General features: G+C 43.4%; 1 protein-coding gene across 1 annotated transcript in view; it reads right to left on the bottom strand.

The window, feature by feature from the left end:
* ITFG2 (integrin alpha FG-GAP repeat containing 2) overlaps positions 1-16,474 on the bottom strand; it is a 1,163,252-nt gene that overhangs the window by 532,842 nt on the left and 613,936 nt on the right. The window contains exon 7 of the mRNA XM_069628496.1: positions 13,131-13,225. Coding sequence (XP_069484597.1) covers positions 13,131-13,225 — 95 coding nt within the window. The remainder of the gene's footprint in view (positions 1-13,130; positions 13,226-16,474) is intronic.

The following is a 16,474-nucleotide window of genomic DNA, read 5'->3' as shown; positions in this document are numbered from 1 at the left end:
CTTCCTTCGGTTTAAATTTAATTTATTTTACACGAAAGACAGAATTACGTCCTGGACTAGTAATACGTTGTACAAAACGAATAAGAGTTGTAGATTTCTTGTATGTAATGAACAGGTGGAAACGCTAAAACATCTGATTTTATACTGTACGCATTTTAAAGATCTTAGAACTGTTTGTTTTATGGACTTTGTCAATATCAATTTTACTGATTGTTTACCATTCCTATGGGCTCGTATGATGCAAGGAAATCATAAACCGCTTATTTATGCTCTAGGGAGATTTTGCAAAGCAATAGAGAAAGAACTCAACAATTACAGTAATCTGACGATATGCATAAATGGGATGCAAACTGAGAGAAGGTAGAATGAATTATTAAAATGATAATGTACTCGTTTTTCTCCACTTTACGATTCAAAGAGGAATAACACTCCTATTTTCTCTCATTTAATGCTATATTCCGCTGGTTCTGGCGAGTCCACATTTCTTGGATATGTTTTCATGTGTTTTTATATGTAATGTTGTTTTTTACATGTTTTAAAACATATAATGTAATGTTTGTTTGTTATTTAAAATTTTGTAAAGGCTCTGTTACGTTTGTAGTAGAACCATACACAAATAAAAAAAAAAATTAAAAAAAAAATAGAAAGAGAGAGAGAGAAAGAGAAAGAGAGAAAGAGAGAGAGAGAGAGAGAGAGAGAGATCGGATCCAGAATAGCAAAGTGCAAGCTGTGCTGGGACTCAAGCGCAATATGCACGTTTCCGAAGATAGGCGCAGCCTGCATTGGCAGCCTGTTCAACAGCGGCTGCATCATAAGGGGCTGTCCATTGTGTACAAATGCTTGCATGGCAAGGCCCCATTATATCTTATTACTAGGATAAAAAGAAACCTGCTGGTTGTTTATTACGATCCAGTCGTGATACTACTCTGGTCCAACCCCCGTCTATTCTGAAAAGATTTGGAGGAGCTGGCTTTAATTCTTGGGCCCCTGCCCTATGGAACTCCATGCCAAAATACCTGGCTGATAGCAGCTCATGGGGTATTTTTAAGAAAGAGCTAAAAACTTTTTTGTTTGATATAGGTCAAGGGTAATTTCACCCGTTCCCATGCTGCTGTCGTTCATTCCTATATTCCACCTATGTGTAATTTCACATCAGTTCCTTTCTTGTTGACATATAGGATGAATACTGCCCTCTTCTTGTGTCTCTTTTTGAATTTTATGTTTTTTGTCTGTCTGTCTTTTTTCTTCTCCTGTATGCGCCCTGAGGTCTTGGGGTTAGTGGCGCAATACAAGAATACAGATAGATACCTTAGATACTGATACCTTCTCCCATTACTTTCTCTTTTCCCTCACATCTCCCCCTATGCACCTCACCCTAACACCCCTTTTCCCTTACCCTCCTTGCTTCTTCACCCTAATGCCCTTTCTTTTCCCTCCTCCTTTCCCATCCTCACCCCCTCCTTCCTTCTTACCCTCACAGATTAATTGCTCTACATACTGTTTTATTGGTTTGATTCATGTTTTGTAAATTGCTTCTACTGTTAAAAAATGTTTTATGTACCTTGTTGTTATAATGTACAGCGCTTTGAATTAAAGCGCTATATAAACACAATAAATACAAATAGATAGATAGAGAGAGAGAGAGTGAGATGTGTGGCATCCGATTACAGAGAGAGATGTATGGCGTCTAAGTAAATAGAGAGAAGAAGAAAGAGACGTGCCCCGTCTGACATACCGAGCAGAGGGAGAAGTGAACGTGTGGTGATCTTCACGGAAAAGGGAATACGAAGTTGAGAGAGACGTGCAGTGTTTTACCTGGAAAGAAATGGACTGACGCAGAGCGTCCTGGAAAGCAAGGGGGAAACAAAGCATCACAGGTGGTGGCATGACCATGGGCAAAGCCTGGTGGACCAGGAGTCTCCCAAACAACGCCAAGACCACCCGACAAGTGAAAGCATTAAGCATAAGGGTACGGGAAGTACCTGAAGACCATCCTCGACACAGATACAAAAAGGAAAGCTTTGAAGAAGTGAGATAGAGAAACCTGACAGTACAGCGAATTCACCTTGAGCTACAAGAAGCTCCAGTGACGTTGCCCCTAAAGATCCCAGGTAACGGGGAGAATGGGAGACTCGGGAGAGGGATGAATGATAATCATTATGGGACTAATCCTACTCGTCCCAGTTACATTAAAGAGAATGTGAGATTTGAAGCAAGAGGAGAAACTGCGATAATAAAACCAAGAAGAGTGGATGAAAATCCTTATGGGACTAATCACACTCGTCCCAATAGTAGTAAAGAGACTTTAATACTGAAACTCAGAGAAGTGAAGAGAAATCGTTATAAGACCAATATTACTCGTCTCAGTACAGCTAAAGAAATCTCACCTTCAAGAAAGGAGTAAGTATCGATATTACTTCTATGAGCCTAATCAGGCTCATAGAAGTAATCCTCAAGAAAGTCACGTAGCAGAAGAGACTTGGAGGAGAAAAGTATAGGTGTTTGTGGGAAGAGCCAAGAAGAAAAGAATACAGTCCAAAAGGAGAATGACCCAAGAATTTCAAGTCACGTCATATATGAACTGTATGAACTAATAAAAACTGTAACCAAAGATTACCTAAATATTCACTATTGAAGAGAAAGACTGTAAGAAGGAAAACATCCTACAGGAGAAGGGAGTCATTCTCCCGCCTTAAGTTGTTATAGTGGTAGGGTAGTTTTGGATGGCAGACAGTTTATGTTGAGACATTTACTGATGACTGACGAGCACCTTAGTTAGTTGTGGTAGGTAGGGAAGAATGAAAGAATAAGGAAAGTTAGGCCTTTTACCTTTTCTTGAATAAAAACCAAATTAAATGGTGCATCAGAGTCTGCTTCCTTCTTCTGACCCGCCACATCTGTTTTTTTGCAACCTGCTAGTTCCTAACTAGTTGTTCTCCCGGGGGTTCATGAATTATTAACATGTGGTCCTGTCAGTCCTATTCTCATGCAGACCAGGAGCTGGATGCGATGCGGGCTCTGTGACTTTGTCACGCTCCTCACCACTGGCCTTACCCAAATGAAAACGCTCAAAATTGCTAATATGGTCATCAATTACATACAATATTTTTAATGTCCCATCTAATAAATACAGATCCAGGTCATGGATTGCCACCTGTAAAAGAAAATGTCTGAGATTATTTGACAGCTTGGTAAATGGCACTGTTGCTAACATTCCACGTGATGATAACAGAACTTGTGTTCCGGTTTATTACGCAGTCACGCCCAACTTAGAGTTCCTTTCCCCACAATGAATGTGGCACACAATAAAGCACTTTGGTTAGATTGAGGTTCTATTTGGAGATGCCCCGAACCCATCTTGCACCCAACCTCAACAAGTACCCGGTGACACAATGGAATAGGAACAAGGCCGGTGTGTAGTCAGAATATATTTATTAATTCATTCATTTAGCCAAATGTCACAAATAGATTAAACTCGGCCACCAATGTTGTGGCAACACAAGAAGAAAATGACTACCGTAAAAGCACCAACATAGATATATGCTGTAACTATTAATTACTTTTAAATCACCCACCAATACAAGAAAAGAACAATTCAACACACAAAGTGATTTCAAACAGGGTTATGCATTTCTCCCAGCAACCCTCACCCTCCTAACATCAATGAAACTTGACTCCTCTGAATGGAAGGCAGTGGCAGAGATTGGGAACACAATGGGAAAATCGGATTTGGGGTCTTACTCACAGAAACAATAAGAAAGAAAGAAAGAAAGAAAGAAAGAAAGAAAGAAAGAAAGAAAGAAAGAAAGAAAGAAAGAAAGAAAGAAAGAAAGAAAGAAAGAAAGAAAAGCAATGGAATTGTTTTTTGCCACACCTAAAAAGAACAGGCAGGGCTTTGGGGTTTTAGTCAGCACACAATAGGAACATTGCTTTTTGGGATATTTGATCACATAACCAATGCGAGAAAGAAAATTCAAATGGGAAAATTCGTTTTGCCGCACCTACAAAGAACAGGTGGGGCTTATGGGGTTTTGGTCAGAGCACAATAGATACAAAGGGGCAATTTCATTTTGCACCTTGCATATGCAAAGGCACTAGCAGGATTCACCCTTCTGATTTTAAATGAATGGGATCAATGGGGAATTTCGTTTTACACCCTGCGCCCACACGTGGAAGCAGGGTTTGGGATTAATTCTTTTCGCAGATCTTTATGTCTATACAAGTTCAAAACACACTGGGAAAAGATTGTTGGTTTCGAATGCCAACAATACAGATCCTGTGAATTCAATAGGGGAATTAATTGATTTACTTTGATAAATATGCCAGGGATCTACACAGATAACACAATATTTACACTGGGGAAATACAAAATGCTGGAGGAATATAGGGCCTACACAATCTATGGCTTTGGGGTAGTTCTACTTACAGCAGAGGCCTGAAACTGGGCATCAGGACACCGGTGGGACCACAAGGGGGTCAGTCAAGGGTCTCCTCTCTTTCCTCCAAGCGGTGCCAGTCAGCTTCTACGTCTCCTGGGTCCTGTCTCCAATGCAAGACTTAGGCCTTTCTGCTGGGATGTTTCTCGCCAGATTTAAGCAGCAGGTTGGATCTCGGAATTAGAGGAAGATCTCCAGTTCTTTTGCAAACTGGTTTATTTATAGGGCAAATGACATCACTAACTTGTTATGATTCTCACGAAAGGGATTGGCTAGTGTTCACTACCCACCTCCCACCTGTGTGCTGATAGGACAAGGGAATGGGGGAGTGCTTTGGGATAGCTGTGGGAGGAGAGAGCTTCATCATTCCACTTTGACAGGTGGGCTCGGCATGCTTTAGGACATAGAAATCTCACAACATGGCAAGTACCCCTAATTTCCAAATATTTACATGTACGAATATATTTAGAAGAACTACATTTGAGAGCTAATCAGATGAGACGCCTGGAGTCTGCATGTCTTTCCTGTGCAGGGATGCCGTTTTTCTTCTTCATTTACTCAGGAACCATATCAGTGAAAAATATGCCATATTACAGTCATATTAATTATTACCGGCATGCTTTTATCAACTTTCGCATCTCTTGGAATTGAAGGAAGGCCCAAATCACATTTTCATTAATAACTTTAGTTTGTTTATCCCCAAAATCGTTTTAGCATGGTTAAAAGGGGGTGACTGTCACCTTTAATAAAGGCCCGGAACGCCGGTGGTGACATGTACGCTGCCCCTTCTATGCAATAAAATGTATTTCTCCCATTTAAGCAAACTGCAGTTTCATATCCTCCGTCTCTCTGGGCCCCACCCTTGCTCTCCCAGTTTCGTTTCTCTTCAGGCATGTGACCTATGTGGAGCTGCCTGATAGCCCTACTAATGGACATTTTATGAGACTTGTGACCTGGAGATCACTCCTGCTGCAGAACAGACCTGACTTTATCTGGTCTCCACCGCATTTCTGATCTAAAAAGTATTCCTGCTTGTATTTTTACGGGAGGGCAATGATGGATGAAGACAACCAGGCCTGAATCTCCAGGGCAACAGAGGGAGGACCTGGAGGTTAGTTTCAAGTTTGGAGAAATGCATGTACCCTGCAACAAACAGCCCTTTAACTCGCACATAATTGTAACTTTACACAGCATCTAATAAGGCTTTCACAGTTTCAACATACATGTGTGTTGCTTTGAAATTGTTCATGTGGATGAGCTTGTTAGAGACAGAAACCATGTTCACACTTTGAAAGGTTGGCGACTATTTTGCTGAGCATTTTGTCAATCTGGATGAGGGAAAAACTCTCTTATTTATTACGCGTGAAATGCTATGTTTCTATGTTTCACTTTAGCTGCCTGGAGCACAATTCTGGTATTCAATTGAAGATACTGTGCACTGCGGTTTCTTTATCTGCCAGTGCAGCTCTCCATAGATTGTTAGCCACAAGTCTTCCTTTTCCTTCCTGAAATGCACTGTGCACATTTTCAGATTTCGGCCCACTTTCTTTCCTTTATGATTTAGGTTCCATAGGCCTTGTGTCGGACCTCATTTCTGCCATCCCGGGGTATATTTCACCCCACACTTTAACCAAGTGTATAATACATTTTCATTCTGATTACTTAATTCAATTTGTTGGCTGGTCATGTAGCTGTGCTTACTATGCAACAGCCTGTGACAGCTAGCGACGGCAGGCCGAAGCCAGGGAGCGCTATAGCATGTGCTTTGCTACATGCTCAGAAGTTAGGAAATGCTAACTCTTGTGATATGGAATAATCTGACTGACCTAACGGTAGTGCGATGGGAGGGGATCTTCAGATGAATCAAGTGATGAAGGTTTATGATTACGGTTACATGTTATTCGGGAGACTGACTTACATAGGAGTCCCACCCATCGGTCCTATGACCATTCATAGGTTTTAGCCGCACTGGACTAGGCCATCATGGGTTCACACATGTAAGCTAACACAGCGCCTATGTACACCAATAGTTGTATGATGCTGTTTCAGTTATGGTGGTATAGTGTGATTTGTTACAGTGAGGGTCCAGGTTGAATGAAAGCCTGGGGATATTAGTGTGGCATGTATACTGTGGTACCGTTTCTACTGCATATCAAGCTCCTGCATATGTTGTATCAGCATTCTGTATGTATCCCAGCATTGTAAACTGTAGTGTGTTTCCACATCCTGTGGGACTTTGGTAGTCATGTACAGTGATAACCTGTACCTGTGGCTGTTAAAGCTGCATGTTGCTCAGTTGTCATTTATTTTCGGTACAACTTCCTTTCATCGCAGGATGTTTTTTCGTGGGGTTTTTTTACCACCATTTTTCTGAAAAAAACTCATTGAATTTATTTGGTGGGGCTGGAGGGGGATTTTTGGGGTTAGAAAAATATATAAATTGGGTGTGGGTGTTCAGGAATATATAACAAATTTAAGGGGATAGGGATCGAGGGAACCCCCCAAAAATAAAAAAATGTGATGGGTTTTTTTCATTAAAATATCTGTGATTAAAAAACTGCAAAAAAACATCCCGCAGTGAAATGACATAGAACCTTATTTTCTTCATGCTGGTTTGATTCTGCTACTGGGTCAAGGGAGTTATATTTTTGTATTTCCTTTAATACACTGCAGGAGCAACACTTTTCTATGTGAAGTGATACTGGAGGAGCCTGGGGCCACCTCACAAGTATTATGTGGTTATGTACCATGTTTAATGTGTGGTACATTTTGTGGAAGGCACTGGTGGCAAATTGTCATTACCTCCTCCTTTTGGCCATATGTATTTTGTGGTGATCCTATGGCTGAATTCTACAAGTTTTTTCAGCATGTAATACATATGTATTTACTGTGAGCAGTAGTTCTGGGATAGCTCCGGTGTTGCCAGAGCTTTCTGCCTCCGTTCCTGGATTTTTGTATGCCATTATCTTACCCATAATGATGTGGATGGTACTGCTGGATTGCTTCAGTTTTACACATACGGCTGTACCATGTTTATAATCTCTGTGACAGAGTGTGAATGAACAAACAAATCAAGGGAAGTATTTTAACAGCATAGGAACATTATTCAGAACATTTCATGTAGTGTCTAAAGCCCAGCAAAATTTCTAGAGACAACATTTCTGTTTCCATGGTACCCAGCATCTGCATGCCGGAAATCTGCACATTTCAGTTTGTCATCTTCCGATAGCTAAGCACAGTACATCTTGACACATGCAGCTTCTGGATGCATGGCAACCAGCACCACATCAGGGGGAATTTAAAGTGCATATTCCAACTCCGGTTTTCCAGGTGCTCAGTACAAGGCCCTGTGGGAGATGGATCGCGGACATATTTCCCATGATAAGTGACAAAGATGACTAACAAAGTGGAGATACCGCACCATGGTCTCACACCCAAAATGGGGACAGTGCTCCCCTGTGGGTATTATTGTTAACTGCCAAGATGAGTTGGTCCACTAACCCTCCCATTCCTGAGCCAGAGCCCATCAATCTATTCTGCTATAGTTTAACATCTAGCGAGTGGTATACGGTGAGGGCTGTGAGGACTCTGCAGGAGTTGACTCACACAGGGAAAGTACAAGGAAGAGTTTAACCACTGAGAAAGACAATGGCCCTCATTACAACACCAGCGCTAAACCATGGCGCTATTAGCAACATGTTTGCTGCCGGTATTGTAACGAGTCCGCCATGTTGAAATGGGGAAGTACTACCCCATTCCAAGGTTGGCGGGGCGGTACTTCCCCATTTCACCATGGCCCTTCCCCATTCCCATTTTTGCCCCATAGGGCATAATGGGAATGGGGAAGGCGGTAATTACGGTACCGCAAATTGCGGTACCGTAATTAGCACCAAGGTCCCTTTGCGGGTCCATTCCTTAACGGCTGGTAAAACCAGCCATTAAGGTGGGAACCCACAAAGGGGCCTCGTAATCAGGCGCTAAGGGATTACCGGTACCCTTACCGGTAATCCCTTAGCGCCAGGGTCGTAATGAGGCCAAATGTCTAGCCACCTCTTCCTGCCTCATCACACTGGTACAAATATACTTCATAAAAAGAGACATACTGAATCACCAATTAGAATCTGAGCACATTCTACTGCTTTTATGTGACTGTTTTTTGACACTCCATTGACCTTTTCAAATGTGCTTTTTTTTTCCCTTTCTTTTTCTACATACAATAGTTTTGGCTCAGAGAGAAAGCTCTCTACCGCTAGACCTAATAAGTGGCTGCGAGATACCCCATAGCAAGCTATTTGTGGTAAAAAACAAAATGGCAGATGTGCTAGGGAAAACGTCTACGGATATGGCCATTTTTTTTTAAACAGGAGAAAACTGAACGGAAAAATTAAGACAGTGAGAAGCAAATTTAAATATGAAAAAGAAAATGCAATAATTCACAATGACAGAACTTCTAAGAAGGACGTTCCTAGTTTGTAGATGAATAGTTAACAAACCCAATCCGCAGAATACAAATAACAGAATTACCCAACTAGATCTTTGGTGGTCCCAGTAGAGCATAAGCAACTGTCTCCCTAATCTGTGATTCAGGAGTAGGTAAAGCTATAGATTAAACGTTGGCCATCTCCAGACAACCCTTTCACTAGAATCATTTTACACCTGTCACAAAGCCAAGGAGGATTAATATGAGGTGGACACAGAAGTATGGTTGTAAAAATATTGGATAATTAGGGCTTTACAGAGTTAGGCCAATTACATAAAAAGAATAATAACAGGGTGTCCTCGCTTTGGGGATTTCTCACAAAGTCTTGCAATCCACAGACCAGGATGCCCTCCAACAATACATCTTCACATCTCAATCACTCACAATCTTGGAGGTTTGAGTGAGCCCACACGTGTATCTTGGTTTCTCGTTCCTCCCATTCAGGTCCTCTGCTTCTCAACCTAGACTCCTCGAAGAGCCCTCTGTCTGGGACGCAAGCCCCACAAACACTAGCAGATTTGGCTTGGATGGTAGCAGGAGGCAGGGTTGGGTAATGCTAAGCTGAGCCCCAGAGCTTCCACCAAGGGGCTTGGCCTCAGCGCTTCTCCAGAAACTAGGTCTGGCAAGATTCTGCTCCTGTTGCAGGGACACAATGGGCCTCATTACGAGTCCGGCGTTAACCGAGGCGGTAAAACCGCCTGGTTAACGCCGGACTCGTATTACCATTCCGCCTCCGTGATTCCCGGAATTACCGGGGCATCACAACCCCGGCTTTCCGGGAATCACGGAGGCGGAATGGTGTAAATCCCCATTCCCATTGAGTCCTATGGGACTCAATGGGAATCGGGATCATGGAAACACCGGCAGCATCTTGTAATGCTGCCGGTGTTTCCTCGTCCGCCTGCAGGCGGGCGGTGTTAAACCCGCCAGGTCAGACCTGGCGGGAACATCACCTCCCGCCTGCAGGGGTCGGGATCAGGCGGTCCGGAAACAACGGTGGCGGCGGGTTTACCGCCACCGTTATTTCCAGACCGCAAGGGTCGTCATGAGGCCCAATGTCATCTGCCGCCGCCGAGACTGGCGGATACTTCCGCGTTGCCTCTTGCGTTATGGGTTTAGAGGGTGGTAGTCCTTCCTCTCTTTTTGTGGCATGGGTTGCCGTTCTAGCTTTCTCAGCGCGGAGCCCGCCGGGAGTACTTATTCTTCCTCCTCCCGGCGGACGCTGCGTTGCAACCCCACTGGATTGTTTCTCAGATTCCGAGTTTACGCTTGCTCCTGACACACCGCTCGGATCGTCAGTGCTTCCTAATCTCCTTCTGTCTTCGCCTCTCGAGCGAAACTTCCTAAGCTCGCAGCTTCGCTGCTTCTTACCTGTTCCCTGATTTTCTCCTGGCTCGCGTCTCCTTCCTTCAAGGCACGAGTCCGGTCTTCTCTCCGCCTTCGTTCCTTTCCTCCTCTCCTCCAGGTTTCTTCCTTCCGCCGGTGCCCCGGTTTCTTCCTCTTTTACTCCACCTACCTGGGGTCCATGCTTCTTGTGTTCCGTCCGGTGTTCTGGACTTCAGCCACACCTACCTGCTCACATTTTGCTGCTGATCCCCATCGCCATTCTGGTCAGTGACTCTCTGCGCTGCAGTATTCTTCCTCGCCTGCTACGCCACATCAGAGGTTCTTCCAAGGAGTCGGAGAGAGTGCATCATTGTGCCACAAAAGGGTTTTTTCTGCCGCTGGGATTTTTCCCTTGAATTTTCGGCTTGCTTCCAGGAAAAGGAGCCACAGGCTTGCTGTCTCATCAGCATTCACTGTGGCTTCCTTCCGTGACAGGCATTTACCATCTAAAAAGGATAAGGATTACCTCGCCAGACGAAACCTGTCATCTGAAAGCTTTGAATCCAGCAGTTCAGGTGAGGAGAGTGTGGAAACAAGGGGTGAAGAGGGAGTTAAAGGGTCATAGAAAGGACACACGACCCCTGCACCCGTTCTAGTCTACCTCCTCGATGAGGCACAATGGTCTTGTGCATAAGTGGATCTCTACTATTTCTCCTATCCACGCCACTCCATGCTGCACCCTCACCATCTCCTCTACTCTCCCAATGCTTTGCCACATGCTTGTACTTGCACCCCTCCTCAACTCCTTTCTATCAGACTTGTATCTGCTCACCATCTGTTTCAGCCTCTTCTTGGCGTCCTCTCCTATCCTCCTCTCCATCTCCCACCTCCTCCTCACTATTCCTCTCCCCAGCTGTCCTGAAATCTCATCCAGCCACCCACTCCATATTTCTGAAACCTCGCATGTGTCTTCCTCAACCCTGTCTTCCTCAGCCTCCCTCCTCCACACAACTCTCCATGTCTACTGTTTTGCTGTCATCTCCAACCTCCCCTCTATATATTGGTCTCCCTTCTCCCCCACTGAAACTATCTGACCAACCACCTCACTCCTTATGTTCGTACTTTTATCCTCACTTTCCAATTCCTTGCTCTGCACCGCAACCGCCATCCCTACCTCATTCTCCCTGCCTCATTATTCTTCACCAACTCCTTGCTTTCCACCTCCTCCTTAATCTCCATCACCTCCATTAACCTACTCTCCTGCCCTATAGTCGCCTTTCTCTAGTCTCCTTCCTCCTGCTCCGATCCCGCCCACTTCCTACTACCTTTAACACTCCCGACCACACCTTTTGTGCTACCTCCAAACACTCACACCCTCAGGGAAAACAAGTCTACAAATTTATAAGGGAGCCAAGCTCTGCCCCCACAGGGCCCACTCCAATTTAACTATGTGCAAGTGTTTGGGATTATCAAAAAGACAAGATAGGTTTTGTTGAAATAGTTTGCTGCCATTTTCCAGTTTGTGCCCGAAGGCTCTCCACATAGAAATGTGGTCTGAGCCTAGATATAGGCTGCCCACTATTTTGGAACTTCATCTCAAGCATGTGTCCAGCGGGACAACTGTAGAAGAGCTCTTTTCTTGACAACTCCAGTGGATATAGTTTGACCACATATGCAGTTCAGAAAGCTGGGGATTTCGGAATGCAAGGTTGCTCACATGTATTATCATATTTGGCAGTCAGTATTTCTGTCACAGACCTAGGTTTTCCTGGCTTTAGTTTTTTCAAAATTCTTCCCTTTTTACCAGCAGAGTTTGGCAGTCTCACCCTCGCCAACTGTCCTAATGATATCAAGCCAGGGGTAATTTGGGTTCTTATCAGAACTTCCCTCAGAAGGTGGGGTGGCTGTGCCAAATCTGCCTGGGACGTTTTCTCAGTAAATAAGCACTAACAAGTGGCATCAAGCCGGTTCCAGTCTAAGCAGAGAGCAATACCAGGTGGGCAGAGTGATGCTGAGGAGCAGTCCATGGCACAAAATCAAAAGGCGTTTGGAATAGATAAGCACTGATAGAGAAATAAAAGGTGCAAGATGCCAAGTCCACAGATAAATCCTGGAGAAACATGCAACTGCTTGTCAGTTACTGAGGAGTGCCAATGAGGAGAATCACCTAACAGACAGCAGAGAGCAGGAATGATAAACGGCTACCAGAAAAAGATTCAGAGGGAGAAGGGATGGTGCCAGCTGTGCAAAACCAGAATCTCATGGGAAAGCAAGTGAAAACACCAGCTAAAGAAATGTGGTGCAGAGAGAGAAAAGAAGGAGGGATGCAGTGGTACATTCTGGAACTTGCAGTAAGGTTTTTCAAATGTAGCTAGTGAGGACTTGGTGAGGGAAGGCTACCTAGGCATGCTAAAAGCTCCCCAAGTATTCAACAAGGCAAGAGAACTATGGTTTCTGAAGAGGGTCTCTCTCTCTCTCTTTCACTCACCCACATAAACATTCTATGCTTGCTGTGCATTACTAAATAAACCATGCTCAATGTAGCTTGTGGTTCAGATGAAAGGTTTGTTGAACTTTACAAAAGATAAATGTGTGTTTGGGTTTACAGGCAATACAATTATCCTTTGAGGTGCTCCTGATTTCCAGCAAGAACCATTACTTTCCTACAAATACAATGCAACGTCATTCCTCCACACCGCTCCAATCATAGATCTTCAGAATTCTGTATCTGTATTGGAGAACTTCATTTGTACTCCACAGAAACGTGCTGGGTCAATTAGGCGCTCATAGTGGTGTGCTTCTTTAACACACCTTCAAATTACATAACTCCGGTAACTCTGCCAAACTGCCAATACTGATATGAAGGCAGTACATTTTAAGAAACTTACCATGGTGAATACTGCCAATCAGATGGGTGGAAACGTTCTTGTTATGAATCCGTCCAGAGGTCTGATGAAGTACAACATCCCGCAGAGAAGATTCCCTGGATAGAAGGAGAAAAGATAATAGTCGAAATGGAGTATTAGCATCTCTCCCAAAGAAAAGTATGCAGGGCAATTATCAATGAGTATAGGGAGGCACACATCTGTAACAAATCAGATATTAATAAGAAAAACTGGCATGTTCGGATTCCTGACAAATTCCAGCATTATAAAACCCTCTAAAACATCAACTTAAGTTGACAGTATTAATTATTGAGATGTATTTTTACCTTGTCTATTGTATGTGTTTAGCAAGCTACCACTACCCCTGAGCATAAAGGAAGCAAAAAATATTAGTGATGTGTATATTGGCTGTATATGGAGATCTGATAGGCAAAAATATCTAAGGCTATTTTAACAAATAGTTACCTAGGAGGAGGGTTGAGTAAGGCAAATCTCAGAAGACCTCACCATGAATTCTCTCTCAGATATGTACTTTGCTAGATTCAACAAGAAAGTGCCTAAGATCCTAACTAGGCTTCTTTGGAAAGACAAGCTTCAGCACCAGATACTCCTGAATCTTCACTAGCAATGGTAAAGGGGCAGCTGATCGTACAACAAGTTGCTGATATTGTCAATATTTGCCAACAATATATAGGCTATATGTTGTGTGAGGCTCCACCTTTATGAATAAACCCTGCCCTGACAATACACGTTTCAATGTCCTGGCCAAAAGCAGATATGGCCAAAATGAAAGTCTTCTGCACTGGCTCGCTCAAGTACAAGTTGGCAGATAGTGAAAGGAGGAAGTAGCGGTCTATCTCGGGGATGGGTATGACATTGACTGCAGTATAGGTTTCTAATATTCCTGCTCCTCCATTAAAAATAATTCCTCATCAAGGATGGATTGTTGCTTCCACTTAGCACAAGTTGATAGCACCTGCCTCAAATGACCTCAAGGGATGCAAGAGGGGATGAAATCTAGAATTTGACAGTCAATTTTAGATACGCAATGGATGGAGAGCTGTTGTAACTCAACAAAAACAAAGATTGATTTGAACTTGAGGTACATACCGCAATGCGTTACTCACCACTTATACTGGAACCTTACTGAACTAGATCACTCAAAATTGTTCCCTGCCAATGCCTGCTGGAATCGTAATGAAGAGGGGCACTTAAGCCCATGTGTTCTGGATGTGCAAAAAGCCATTACCAATTGCATAGCACAGGAAAGGAAGAAAAAATGGGCGGAACCCTCTTTTTTTGTTGGGGGCCTGACTCTAGAGGGTTAAGAGGTACAGAGATAAAGGGGAGTAGAGTCAGCGGCTACCCAGGCCAAAGGCGTGACAGGGGGTCACAATACTCCTTGCAGGAGAGCTAGGAGAATACTAGCTTGAAAAAGAGATCACCGTAAGGTACAAAAAACAGGAAGATTTATTTTGACAAGAAGACATATTTACAGAATTCTTTATGTGCCGTGGCACATAATATATGCATACTGAAGTACATTTATAGTCTGCATATCGGTGGGTTAGTAATAAATAAATAGTGACAAACTATTCCATGTATTGTTTACATTCACAATACATTAACATTGTCGACACATTAATTGGTGTTTCTGGTTCGGTAGATTACAAAGGGCAGTGGCTGGATGAAATGGAGCAGCGCTGCAAAGTTGTACCGAACTGTCTTCAGGACATCAAGTCGTGGTCGGACTTAGTTAAGTAAGATGGGCGTCATCCTATAGTTTAAGAATGGAGAACGCATTTAGATACGGTGATGCAAGAATTGCCAGATAATTAAAGTAAAGCTGCAAGTAGTCGACCTACCATGTGTAAGTAAGTTTGACGCCATGGCGGTGGTCTTGTTTACCCAACTGTTGATTTTTTACGGCTGGGGGGGGCAGTCTGCGGAAGTCAGATGCCCAAATCTATTTGGAAGGGGGTCAAAAATGACAATTCGGTAATTGGCGGTTGAAAGAAAAGGTTGAGGTACAGGTAAGCTCTTGTCGTGCGTGGGTTGGTGATTAGTTTTCGAGTAAGGTCCATCCAAATGAATGACCTTCGTGAGTTTTTAATGCATAAGTAAAGCAGATAAACGTGCTTATGCGATTGTTTGTTAAAAAGAGTCGGCCAAAGAGACGTGACTGGGTGACAAAGTGTTAAAAATTCAAAGTTCAAGGAACTTAGCAGTGACTGTGCGATTGGTGCAGGAGTTTGGGAGGACTGTTGTTATAAATGCCCTGTGAAATTTTTAATGGCGGCTGAAAGAAGGTGACTAGGTCACGATGTGTTAGAGTGGATTACATTAAAACGGGGATCAAGGAGTGTGAGAGCCCAGACGCTTGGTGGATTAGCGCTGATAAAAACGGCAGTGAATCAAGAAAGTGAGCGGACTGAGTCTAACCTGTGCCAAACTGAGAAAGAGCTGCGTCACTGCAGGCTGTTTGTGCGCATGAGTGCCCTGGAGGACAGTTATTTAACCAGAACGAGGCTAAAGCAGGGTGCCGCGATCGCGCATGTGCAAAAGGGCAGTGTCTGAGTGCTGGTGTGCATGCTTAGCTCTGGGGCGTCAGTCCTCAGGCAAACCAACGTCAATAGTACATGAACTAGTATTTTGTCACAATAAATACTGGTTGTAGAAAACAAAAGCATAATCATGTATGATAACATTCTGTATGTGAGCTGGTCGTAAAGCCAGGGCTGTACACTGTTTGAAACAAACATGAGCTAGTATTTTGTCATAATAGTTAACAAAAACATAATCTCATCTGGAGACCTTAGGATAAACAATTCTGGTATTTCAAAAAAGAGAGACCCAATGATGTCTTTGTTGTAAAGCATCCAAAACATGAAATGTACAAGCGAGGTAAGCGAGAGTCATCAATATAATCATATAATGAAAAAATATAATTGGTGCGGCTGCAATGTCTTTGTTGTAAAGCATCTGAGCATGAAATGCACACGCGGGGTAAGAGAGAGTCATCAATATAACAATACACATGATTGGTGCGGTTGCAAAGTACGATGGTCCATGTGTAAAGGACCGATTGCAATTTTTTTGAGACAATCGGTGCAGACTTTGTGGTTACAGGAAAATAGTATTGCAACAGTTTTTACATTCGGCTTAGCCTATCACATTGATGTGGGAACCCTGATCTAGACGCATCTGTGAACATCGGTCATGTGTACGCAATCAAGTAGAAGACAAACCCCTAGTGGCACATTTCAAAGCCATGAAACATACCCACAACGATATCTTCTGGACAATACTGAAAACAGTGGACAATCCCTTCCGTGGTGGTAATAGAG

Source organism: Ambystoma mexicanum, chromosome 12 (assembly GCF_040938575.1).
Source record: "Ambystoma mexicanum isolate Mex_15411 chromosome 12, UKY_AmexF1_1, whole genome shotgun sequence".
Lineage (NCBI taxonomy): Eukaryota > Metazoa > Chordata > Amphibia > Caudata > Ambystomatidae > Ambystoma > Ambystoma mexicanum.
The sequence above is the reverse complement of the archived record's forward strand: the minus strand, read 5'-3'. Positions and strand labels throughout refer to the sequence as shown.